At 45.4% G+C, this 12975-nt stretch overlaps 1 protein-coding gene across 1 annotated transcript in view; it reads left to right on the top strand.

Moving 5' to 3' along the window:
* The window catches only part of GRIA4 (glutamate ionotropic receptor AMPA type subunit 4), a 376802-nt gene extending 373358 nt beyond the window's left edge, over positions 1 to 3444 (top strand). The window contains exon 17 of the mRNA XM_080817704.1: positions 3153 to 3444. Coding sequence (XP_080673830.1) covers positions 3153 to 3317 — 165 coding nt within the window. The 3' untranslated portion in view covers positions 3318 to 3444. The remainder of the gene's footprint in view (positions 1 to 3152) is intronic.
* The last annotated feature ends 9531 nt before the right edge of the window (positions 3445 to 12975 follow it).

Here is a 12975-nt window from a genome sequence, read left to right as displayed (position 1 = left end):
CTGCTCACTCTGATTACAACGGTAAGTGAGCCTTTGAACCCGCAAGAGACGTGCAGTGCTTAACATAGCCGAGAGTCAGAAACACAATATAATTTTCACAAGCTGTACATCTGAGGTTATGCCAGGTAAATACCCTTGTTTTTGATATTTATTGTTACAAAAGCTATTGAAACATTTTGTTAATACCTTAAAGAACAAAAGCCATTTCCTTTCACCAAGATCTAGTTCTTGAGCTTTTTTCCATAATCTAGAAATCAGTGGATGACTGAGTGTCACTATACATAGATACGCCCCACATGGTTCTTTCCCAATTTCATGTAAAAGAATCAAGAACAAGACCCTCTGTTCACTCAGATCAGAATGTTTTGAGCCTGTCTCCTGATCGCAAAAACAATAAGCAAGGAAACTGTCAAGGTCTCTTGACCATTAGACAAATACTGTTACCTGAATAATTATACAGTGGAGGAAAGATGATCCCAAACTGAGAAAAACAACCCATGACAAGTTGTAAGAGTCAATTATTTGGATTTTATTCTGGAATGAATTTTATGTCTTAAGAAAAGGCTTTTCTGGTTTGGTTTGTTTTTTGTTGTTGTTCTGGTTTTGGGGGAGGGTTGTTTTGGGGGTTTTTGTTTTTTGTTTTTTGTTTTTTTTTTGGTTTTTTTTTTACATTTTGATTTTTCTTTGGCAAAGCAAAAGCATTCCAGCCATCAGCAAGGTCCAAGGGTAAAGCTGCAAAGAAAAGAAAATTAGGAAATTCTAGCAACAAACACTCATGGATGCCAGTTAACTAACAAAACCTGGGAAGTTGCTAAAGAGAGTTAAATTCCCAGGTTATGTACATACAGTTTCATGTAATAATGTTTTTGGAGTCAGAACCTGGCATTACAACGTATCACAAGTTGCCCCTACAGTTAGGGTTAAATTTCTAAGACAGTAAATTTCAAATAAAAACAATACATTTCTACCCATGACTTTTAAAAAAACTTAATGGCATTTAGGGTGAATGAAATGATTTGCACCTAAGAAGACTCTGTTGGCCACAATTAACAAAATTTTTGATAATCTAAATAATATTGTCCTAAAATCCAAAAAACATAACCTGAAACCTTCAATATAGAGAATAATTACTCTAAAACTGATTATCCCTCACAGGAGCACTTACAACTGAGGTCATAGCCTTTTTTTTTTTTTTTTAAGATTTTATTTATTTATTTGACAGGCAGAGATCACCAGTAGGCAGAGAGGCAGGCAGAGAGAGAGGAGGAAGCAGGATCCCTGCTGAGCAGAGAGCCAGATGCAGGGCTTGATCCCCGGACCCTGAGACCATTACCCAAGCTGAAGGCAGAGGCTTAACCCACTGAGCCACCCAGGCGCCCCAAGGTCATAGCCTTTAACCACAACAATCTAAACAGACCCAGACCACGTGTAAATTTATAAGAATGTTTTTCAGTCTGAGCAGCCTCAGTGGGTTCACAGCAAGCTGAATAGAAATGACATTTTATGGAAGAAGCAGGAGATACAAGTATAAGAAATAGTAAGAATGAAGAATGCCAAGATGAAGGGAAGATAGCTGTCCACGAGTCATCAACTGTTCTACTCAGGTGCATTCTTCTGCAGAAAAAGAAAGATTACTTAAGAGCTTATGCTTCCTGTTTGGGGTGTTTTCCTTTCTTTGCAAAGGCAATCAAGAAAAGAAAGGAAACGAAAATAAATTTTACGGCAAGAGCCTTCTAAAAAAAATCCCTTCCAAAAATTACAATGCTTTTATTAATTGCGTTTCTTAAAAAAAGAAAGAAGGAAAGAAAAAGAAAACTAAACCAGTAAATTCTAAAAAAATATTTATCTATTTTACTTAATGTTAAATGTTGAAAATGAATCTGAGGTAACAAATTCAGACTTTGGTCTTGGTTCATCTTAATTTAGTGATGCATAGTTTCTGTAGAGATTGTATCCTGACTTCTGACCTTTTTAGACTACTTGCTAAAGAAGAACTATGATAATGGCCTTGGTTTTTATCTCAGGTCATTAACCAGCACTTTGATTTTATCAGGGTATCTGGTCTCTAAACCTTAAATTATACCATATTCTGCTCCCATCACTAATTTCTTTATTTAATATACAGTTATTCTAATACTGAAGTTCCAGAGCAGAACTAATACAGGGATGGAATTCCTAAAGAATTAGGTAAACTTAAATTCACCACAGGGAATTAAGATATAACTTAGAGAAATAAATGATCCGTGCCATAACAAACTTAGGCAATATCTCGTTTGCCTGCTTTTCCTCTTGAGTTAACATTAAAATTCAGTTATTACAAAACATGTAAAGTCAATGAACAAGGAGTAATTAGATTTACATAATAACACTGCCTGTTTCTGTTCTGTGTAATATCATTACCTCCTACTGACTTAACATGACAGAGAACAGGAATTTAATGAGGATTTTGGAGACCGGACCCCATAACCTCTCAGTCTGAGAAGTCCCCCAGCAGTGAGTGGTGGTGAGGAAACATCCTCCCTTTCCGTGCTTCCCCTCGAAATGCTTAGAGCTTCCGCAAGGATCAGTCAGCCTCCAGGGTAGGCGTTGGATGGGCTTGATGTCACTGACTGTGCTGTTCTGGGTCCTGCCTATACCTGGCGTGGGCGAATGAGGGTGTTTGTGGACAGATCTGTGTTCAGAAGACGGGAAGATCTGTCATGAATAGTCTGTAGTTTGTTTCGACAGCACATCCCAGTTTTGAGGATAATGCCCCCACCATAAAGACATATTCTAGCGAGAGCCAGAGGCTCAGTTAAAAATGTTGTCAATCGTAGAAGAGATTTTTAAGCCAGACCACAGGTGCTAGGGTGTAGAGGACCCCAAGGGGAAAGCTTGGTCCCACCCAGACTGACCAAACAAAACCAAGTTTGACGATTTCAAAATTAGCTCTGACACAGGTAGGACAGCAAACCCTGGATCCAATTCATTCTTCGCTATAGTTGAGCTTTCCTCTCCTGTAATGCACAGTTTTCACACAACCAAAAGAATATTGGGAAAAAATGCAGATGTCTAATTATTGATATCTTGGTGTTTGCTGTGTCGCCTTTTGTCAAAGAAACAGAAACATTGTAACAGTCCACACTCTCTCTGTTTCCTTTCCATGCACCCAGCTGACCTTTTCTGAAGCCATAAGAAACAAAGCCAGATTATCCATCACTGGGAGCGTAGGTGAGAACGGCCGTGTTTTGACGCCCGACTGCCCCAAGGCTGTACACACGGGAACTACAATTAGACAAAGTTCAGGATTGGCTGTCATTGCATCGGACCTACCATAAAAACCAAAAACATAATTGAGTGCCTTAATCAAACTGTGTTGGTGAACCGACGGGAGCGCAGCCCGGGGCGTGCCGAGCAGGTGCCCTGGACCCGGCCTCTGGCCTCCGCGTCCTGATGCTCCCACTTGCAGCAACGCGTGCATGAGCTCAGCTCGGAAACCCAAACTCAGATTTTATATCAGGAAAACTCACAATTTAGGTTTTTTCGGGGAGCGGGAGGGGGGGAGCTGGGATGGGCATATTAACAGCAACAAATCTCACTCGAGTGGACTTAAAAACTAATCAGACTTGCGAGTTAGCGCATCCAACTGTGAAGTTCTTGCTCCAAAAGGCCTGTCTTCACCGCAAGGGATAAACTAGCTAGAGAAGTCAGTGAACACGCTAACGTGCATCTCCGGAACACCCACGTGGTCCGTGGACGACTCTCCAGCCGAGAAAACGCATCACGCACCTGTGGTCGGAAAGTAATCCACACTCATGTAAATCCTGTGAAAAAATTTAAAGGAAGTATTTACACTTACTTTGGAGAAAACAAATACTGAAACATGCTTGCTTTTTAACTGATGTAAATCCAGTAGAGGACAACACAATCCTTTTTTCTAACCATCTTAGGGAACAGTACATTGCAATAATTGATATAAATGCCATCACTGTAATAAACTTTAGAGACTTTTTTTTTTTATATAAAAGCCGTTGGTCATCTCCTTGTTGCTGTAACCTCCACTCTGTCACATGAGTCGGTGTCCACAGATCGCGTTTGTCTCACCACCGGAAACACAAACACGAAGACAATGTTACCGTGAAATCATCAGTCCACGATGTAGAGTCAAAAGAGACTACGGGTCACTCATGGTATCGATCTTATTTATAATCTCATTCTGTGTACAAAATTGTGGGTTTTGTACCCACCAAAAAGAATAAAACAATGGACCTTCTTACACTATCTACAGAGCTTAAAGTTTGTTTCCTATCGTGAATAAAAATTATTTGAGAAATTGTAAGACTATGTAGGAGGGATTGTAGAAGTCAAGTGTGGGCCATATTGGAACATGTAGCTAGCTCTTATTATTTCCATATAATAAACTTGCCCTCTTTTACGGATGTTTGCCTTGTGATCAGGTGAAATTGTCACAGATGGCGTGTTTGAATTGGGGAACGGTCCATTGTCATTAACAGCAACATACCTTGTAATCGTGTGTTGGAATTTTACTTGACTGTATTTTGCTGCATAAAATAATGTCTCTTGGGCTTCTCCCCCCAGCCCCCTTGTTCCATTTAAATTGCTTGAAGGCACGGATAGTAGTTGGTGGTAGACAAAAAAAAGAAGAAGAAGAAGAAGAATTTGTCCTTGTTTTTTCAACTGGAAATGGTGAAGAAAATTATACCGATGTTTGTTTCCCAAACCCACCTTATGTTATGTATGGATAAAATCAACATGGTTCAAAGGAAGGTTTGGATCATCTGAAATAATAAATGAGTACTAGAGTACAGCTAATCATCACCCTACGTAGAGATCTTGTCAGAAAGCACAAGTTAGGATGATTTTGGAAGTGTGGCCTTGAAGGACGAGTTCCATTTCCCCAGGTGGAGAAGGCATGGAGAGCCTTAGGGGTCCAACACAGTGCATGTCCATAGACTGTCGAAGGCATGCGTGCCCCTGGATGGGCAGCAGCGAGCACAGGCTGCAACATCACACAAGATAAAGTTGGAGAAGGTGAAGGACCAACCACCTTGTTTCTACTTTGGAGATTTCCACCCCCTTACCCCGCGATCTCATAGTAAGAAACACCACGAAAAGCGCAGGTTTGACGACACATTCACATGCACCGTCCCCTCAGGAAAAGTCCCCGGCTCTGAAGTAGAGCAGATGAGTCCCTCTATGACCTGGTCCCTACTTCTCTCTTCCGGGCGTCTCTCCCCTGACCCAACCATCCCCACCCACTCACCTCCAAAGCAGCACACAGAACACTGCATTCACTCTTTCCGGGGCTGTCTCTTTTCCCTGACTAACTTGGACTCATCCTTGAGTACCAAATCGAATTGCACCTGCCCTAGGAAGGTTTCCATGATGACCCTCCACCCGCTGCCTCCGAGACCAAGTTAGGTGCCCTTCTCACGTTCTCTCCCCATCACGGCACTTGCCACGTCCCGCATTGTACTTGCCTGTGTACTTGTCTGTATACTGTCTAGACTGTAAGCTCCTTGAGGGCAGGGACTGTGTCTGTCTCGTTCACAGTTGTATCCCCAGCACCCAGCACAGTGCCTGGCATATTGTAGGTGCTTAATAAATATTTGTCGAATGAATTAATGTATTGAATCAAATTAATTTAATTGACTGGAAGAAGAAAGTATCTTTCTTCATTAACAGTCCCTAGCGTGCATGTTAAGTAAATAGGTCAAAACAAAGGCTGGGGGCGCTGGGGTGGCTCAGTGGGTTGGGCGTCCAACTCTTGATTTCAGCCCAGGTCATGATGTCAGGGTTGTGAGATGGAACCCCACACTGGCCTCCGTGCTAGGCGTGGAGTCGGCTTGGTACTCTTCCTCCCTCTCCCTCTACACTTTCCCCACCCCAGCTTCAAAAAAGCTGGAGGATGGTTGATTTCATGATGTCCATCTCACTGATAGGACTGTGGCTGAGAAACAAAACAAAACAACATGACCTGTCTAATTTCTGATCAGAGGAGACGTTATTCCATGTAATTGTACCTACATGTGGAATAATTTGTTTAGCTAAAGAAATTGTCTTAAGGTAATTAAATAACCCAAACCAGGATTCTGGCTTGGTTTTTACCCATTCTTCTAAAGAGCACTTTCATTTAAGTCTTGGAGTGGATAAGTGAAGCAACATTTAAAAAGTTATATTTCTCATAGTTTAATTTCTTCTTTTTGTTTTGTGTTGTTTTCTTTCTATGTTAGTAGTAGTATCATATAGTGAAATTGCTCTATTTCTCATGGAATAATTCGGCCAAAACCAAAATCAGTACAATGGGACACCCTCTCCAGGCTCCAATCTGAAGAAATGCTATAAAGCTAGGTAATGTGATTTTAAAACATTTATGTTTAAATTAAGAACATTTAACTTAAATGTTCCATAAAGAACTAAATTATCAAGCAAGCAAGACTACCATCTAGTGCATAATTTCCTGATTCTGGTAAAACCACTTCTGAGGCTGTATCAGCTGGTTCAATGTACACAGTGGCCGCACTTGAAAGCTATAAAGGACCCTCAGGGGAACCACTTTGTTACACTCAAGTCGATAGCTACTTATTAAAAATGCCAGCCCTACCCTTCCCAGCGCTAGCTTCGGGCTCGCTTTGGGCGGCTCCCTGGTACCACTACCTGCTGACCGTCAACTCATTCACCCAGTCCCTAAGACAAAGCACACGGTAGGTATAAAATACATATTTGTCAAGGCATTAACACAACTTCAGCTATTACGTCAGTATGCACAAAAAAACCATGCTCTACTAATTTTCCCAGAGAACAGAATATCCCAACTTGGAACACCGATGAAGTCCAACTAGAAATAAGCATTAAATGAAGGTGACGTTGGGGGAGTTTCTGAAAAGACAGATTGGAATTGTATGGGTTCTTTGGTCTTCTTAGTGTGAGGCTGCATGAAAAGTGTGCCTTCCCAAGCACGTTCATCAACAGCTTTTCATTTCAGGTGGTGTGGCAGGCTACCGTGCTGAGCACTTGTCAGACCAGACGCCCGTGTGGTAGGTGGAAAGCGTATCGAGTTCCTAAACAGCTAGTACCAGTGGTCTTGTTGAAAGGGGACTGTGCTGCTTTAAGAAACGATGTCGATCAATTAGACCAAAAGACGAAATTTGGAAAATATACCTCAAAAATAACAGAAAACTAAATTGTTTCCCGTGAAATAGAATAACCTGTTGATTGATGATGCTTTGATTTTACTATCTTTGGAGGAAACGCAGGTGGGCAGGGGAGTGAGGGAAAATAAGAGATAAGGCAAAGGAGACATAAAGAAAGCAGAAAGTTGGCAAAAGGCCAGTAGGACAGCCCTGGGTGGCCCTAAGAACTAAGGAGAACAGGGCTGTTTGACAAATGATTTTCCACTGTTAGGTGTGCAATGAATGTCTGGTAAATTCCTCTTCCCACGACCTGCTTACAAATTTTCCTATGAGCCGCAGGCTGGTATTTGTGGTCAGATTAAAGGGAGTCAAGGAAAAAATTCTAAATCCTGTATTTGGGTTGATGCTAGGCCAGAAATAACCCTAATGACATGTTTCCTTCCCACAGAAATGGGCAGAAATCTAAATTGGGATTGTCCTTCCACATGGCAAAGAGGGACGTCTTGTTCAAATGTTTTCCGGATCTGGAGAAGATGGTAGGTGTGAGAGGACCTCTGTGATACATACATACATACACATTTTATTTATTAATGTTATAAATATTAAATTACTATATTATATATGATTATATATAATTAAATTCCTGTGTAAATATATAATTATAAATAAAATTTGTGAATACTAAATTACACAACATATATAACATATAACATAAATTATATAACATATACCACATATATAAATTATATAACATCTATATTTATATTTATATCACATTACATAGTGAATATAGTAATATATTTTATTAATTTTATATAAGAATAAATTTATATAATATATTTATATATTTATCAATAATTTATTGACAAGTAAATTTATATAATAAATAATATTGATATTAAATATATATTATTTATATTATACCTATGTATTATTGTTATGTAATTATAAATATTAAAATATAAATAAATTTATAAATATTAAATTAAATTATAATGCCTAAATCATGGCTCCCTTGAGGGGGTGACTTAGGATATTTGGAATCCTGGAGTCCCGAACCCAGTGGATGCCTGCTCAAACAGATTATCATGATTTCCTCCTCCACGTCTTTTCATTGGACCAACGCTTCTAAAGTTCCTAAACATCTAGCAGCGGCTGAAAACTTTCTAGAGACTTATTGCTCAAGCAGAATAGGTCTGTAGTCATGGCAATAGAGTTTCAATATATGACTGAATGAACTGAATGGCTAAATGAATAAAGGACTGAGTGGAGACCCTCAGAAAACATCGTCAGCTCCTGAAAGTGAGTTCTCCAGCATAAACATGAATGCCCTCAATATTAGGTAACAAAGAAGAGATTTGGAACAACTTAGGCCATAGGTGGCTTCTCCTAAAGAATGACCTTATCCTTCAGTCACCTAAAATTGGTATTTTTCAGACATCTAAAGAGTTGAAATTGATGAGTTCCATCTGTCTGAGATGAGTTCCATCTGTCCAGAGCCATGATTCCCACGGGTATTCTGTCTGTAAATCTAAGCACAATAAAAGTGTGGTGGCTCCATGAATCTTCCAAGACCACAGTCAGAGCAGGTGGCCTGTGGATCCTGGGCCTCAGACCTGCTCAGGATCTCTGAGGTTTGGTCCATTCGGCCTCCATCACGGCCTCTTTGTCCCAGCCTCACAGGGATACTGTCCCACGTTGCCCTTCAATACACTCCTGTGTTTCTCCTCTTCCTCCCCCCATTCATCTTCCCACTGTCCCCCTCTCTCCCTGACCTTGACACCATTCTCCCTAGTGCCCTCACTCCCAGCATCCTTAACCTGTCCCCGAGAGATGCCCCGATGTCAACCCTCCACATACCACCAGCTTGGAAGGGAGAGGAATGGCCATCCTGGCAGTCACGCCTCTGGCCCCAAGGGTACGAACCCTCCTTTTTTATGTGTATGCCCCCCACCATGCTGTCAAATGGACCACCCACCTGTCCATTGTGTCTGCTGGATTCTCAGCCACTGCTTCACATTCAACGATTTCGGCATTGGGCTCATTCTTGCCCTGCACCCGAGTTCTAGTAACATCTTGACTGACTTCAAGGCTGGTGGAGGTACTTCATTTAAGCCGCAGCCCTGCAGTTCCTTGACTTCGCATCGGGCCCTGCCTGTGGGATTTAACTCTCCCACACCAGCAGACACGTGGCCAATCTCAGGATCATTCACCTGTTCATCTTACTCCAAGTGATGACTGACTTCCCTCCTTCCTTTCATACCCCGGTCACTGAAAAGAGAGACCTTTTTCACATGGCCATAGTAACTGAACACTTCAATAGGGAACTAAACCAACCAATCTCTTCATTCGTTAGTTTCCCCTCTAATTCTCTATTTATTCTTTCTCCATCTGTTTTATGGTCCTCATTTCCTCCAACCAAATTAACTGGTATTGCCCAGTGTTGTATCCTCCCCCTCTCGTGTCTCATAGCCCATAGTCCACCTGGTTGATCTGACCACCGTCACAACCACGCATGCGCTACTCGCTCAGAAATCTCTCTTTTTCACTCTGGTCCCACCCATCCAACTTCATGTGGATCATTTCTTTTTGACTTCTCAGCTGAAACACCTCATCTTCTTCTCTACATTCCTACCTCCTCTTAAATTCCCTGTCTCGGTGAGGCTCAGTACTATCTACCTAATCTCACAAATTACAACATGGGTGTCATTCTAGAACCCCTTTCTGCATCTTTCTCACATCCAGGCAAACACATCTTGAATTTCTTGCCAAATACCTTCCTACTGCATCCTGTACCCTTCATCTCTGCGAGGGCCAACATTTCAGAGACTCATGATTTCTCACTGTTCTTTCCACAGTTGTCTCCCAGCAGGTCCCCTTTCTTCTTGTGCCCCTGGTATCTTCTTTGAGTCCATTCTCCACACAGCTGCGAGGGTGATTTTCCTAAACCACACATCTGACGCTTTCACCTTCCTGAGTAAAACAACTCAGAGTGTGTCACAGGACACCTGTCAATATCTCTAGTATCTTCTCTCACTTTCTTTTTTTTTTTTTTAAGATTTAATTTATTTATTTGACAGAGATCACAAGTAAGCAGAGAGCCAGGCAGAGAGAGAGAGAGAGGGAAACAGGCCCCCTGCTGAGCAGAGAGCCCTATGCAGGGCTCGATGCGGGGCTCGATCCCAGGACCCTGGGATCACGACCCGAGCCGAAGGCAGAGGCCTAACCCACTGAGCCACCCAGGCACCCCTTCTCTCACTTTCCACTCCAATAACACCTAATTCCTGCCCACAGCTCTAGGTTTCCGAGTATCTCATGTCCTTTCCCTTCTAAATTTGCTTATTATTACCTCTCCCCACAATGCCCCTGCCTCAGACAGGGGTCTGAGCTGTAACCAGCAGAGCCCACTCTCACTCAGTTGAGCAGCAAGTGCATTCATTAGCAGATACTGGATGGTTCCCACAATCTCTGGGAAGGACAGAGCATCTGGCTGAAGGCAAAGCAGGTGAGATCAATACCAAGATTACATCACTGATCTGCCCCCAAGCCATGTCCAGCTTTCAGAAGACATGTAGGTAAGAAGCAAGGACACTGAGCAAGGAGCTTCTGTTTGTATGTCTCTGAGCCCAGGGTCTCCCCCATCCATGCTGTTTCCTTCTTAGGAAACCACTCCATGCATAGCTTCTATCACATCAAACCTCGGTCATGGTGCTCGCTTGCCTGGAATCTAGCAGCGAGGGAGACATGGAAACTAAGCACTGGCTTCCACCTTAGGGAAGCACAATTTGGAGAATAAATACAAGAAGTCGAAAGGAGCTAAATGGGCACATTTATCTCTCCTGTTTCTTTATGTCTAATACCTGCTCGTCCATCAAGAAGTGTTGTAGAAATCATCTCGGGCACACAGCCCTGATCCCTGAGCTTGGAGACCACTCTTTTCATTTCCCTGGATCTTGTGCTCACCTCTGTGTAGACTTCGACCGCTGTTTTTGCAATTATTTTTAGAAATGTCTCCACCTGATCTCTCCAGACTTAGGGCACTGACAGAAATGGGGAGTGCAGAGAAGGCATTGTGAGCTGGAGAGCCAGACAAAATGAGGTGGAAATCCTTGTTCTGCACTTACTGTTGGGCCCCTGGAAGAAGCCCGTTGCTTCGTCTGTAGATTGGGGACAAGAATGCGGAGCATGTGATCTTTCTGTGAAGTCGAGAATGAGTGTTTACAGGTTGCTCATCACAGCACCGGGGCTCAGTGGGAGCCCCGTGTCCGCTTCTGCTTCTGCCTAGGAAACAGAAGGGGGGGGGGTAGTTATTTTCTCAGAAGCCAAATAGTCTATGCAATCCTAACTTCTCTCGTGTGACTCGGAAAGCGGCTCCAGTAAACCGAATTCCAGAGAAGGACAAGTCCCTTCAAGGGGAGATGGGATGCCCAGGTAGTTCCCCGCCTTCGGCAGAGAGGAGGGCTGCGGGCCAGCTCCTGGCATGGTGGCACGACCTGAGCTGAAGTATCAGCAGATTCTGAAAGGCGCAGCCAGGGTGGCGGTGACGCAGGTGGACGTAGCGGAGGACACTGGCCCGAGAGAATCTGAACTCACGCGGAAGCCTAGTTTCATGACCCTCGACTGAGTGTTCAGAAGAAAGAGGGGGAGAGGGAGGGGAGAGCCGAAGCCGGGACAGAGACCCCCTTGATGGACGGAGCAGTGGCGCGGGAGGCCAACAGCACCTCCCGGGGCAGGGGCGCAGGGACACACCGCCAACGCCCGGCCCGACTTCCCAGACCGCGCTCCCAGCCGGCAGAAGTCGGGGGCCCTGAGACCCGCCGGTCCCTGTCTCCGCGGCGGGGAGACGTCCTGGCTTCTGGCGCACGAGCGCGAGCGCGAGCCCTCGTCCCCTGTCCCCGCGGGAGCCTCTCCCGAGACAGACTCCACGTGGCTCGAGGCGGCGGGAGGACGGAAGCTTCGGGACGTCCCCGCGGCGGGCTGGGAGGGGAGGGAAGCCCGCAGAGGGAGGGAGCGCGGCGGGCGGGCCGGCGGCGGGGGCACCTGCCTGCGCGCGCGGGAAGGCGCGGAGCGGGGCGCGGGGGCGTCCGCGGGGCCGCGGGTGTGGCCGCCGGCCGGGCCGCCCCGAGCTAACCCCTGGTTACCCGCGGGGCAGGTCCCCGAGCAAGGGCTTCCGAGAGCTGCCGGGTCGGGGGACGCATCCACCTTGCGGGAGGGCGGGTGACGCGCCCCAGCTCCTCAGGGGCAGGCAGGGGCCCCGGGGAGCCGCCCGGCCCCGGCTCCAGGCCGCCCCTCTCGGGCCGCTCGTCTGTGACTGTTTCATGGCTTCGAAGACACCGAGGGACCTAGTGCGCGCCCAGCGAGGGGGGTCCGGGGAGGAGCGGCTCGTGGGAGCCTCTGACTCGTCGCCGTCGCCGAATCGCACGGGCGCGCTGGGGAGCCGGGGACCTGCCGGCCGCGGGCCTGCAGCGCGGGGGCGGCCTCGTGGGCGTCCGCGCTCGGCCTGCGGGACCGGGCGCGGCGGGTCAGCGTGGGGTCGCCCGGGGAGACGCCGCGCGGGCGTCGTGGAGGGTCCGCACACGCGGGGAAAGAACCTCCCTTTGGGGGGCCAGAAGCGTCGGGGGGCGCTGGGTGAGGGGGAGACAGACGCGCGGGAGGAGGCCTCCCGCGTCTTCCCGCACGGCGGGTTGTACTTCTAGACCGGACCGGGCAGCTTCAGCGAACCATTACCATTTTAAACCACTCGCTCGTTCAAAAAGCGTTGATAATCGGTTTGAGCATGAAGAATAGCTTATTTCTTTAAAGGAATCGAACTTCTCTTCCAGGGCCAATGAGGTCAATGAGG

The sequence above is a fragment of the Martes martes genome (assembly GCF_963455335.1).
Source record: "Martes martes genome assembly, chromosome: 10".
Taxonomy (NCBI): domain Eukaryota; kingdom Metazoa; phylum Chordata; class Mammalia; order Carnivora; family Mustelidae; genus Martes; species Martes martes.
This window is presented reverse-complemented; position numbering and strand designations above follow the sequence as displayed.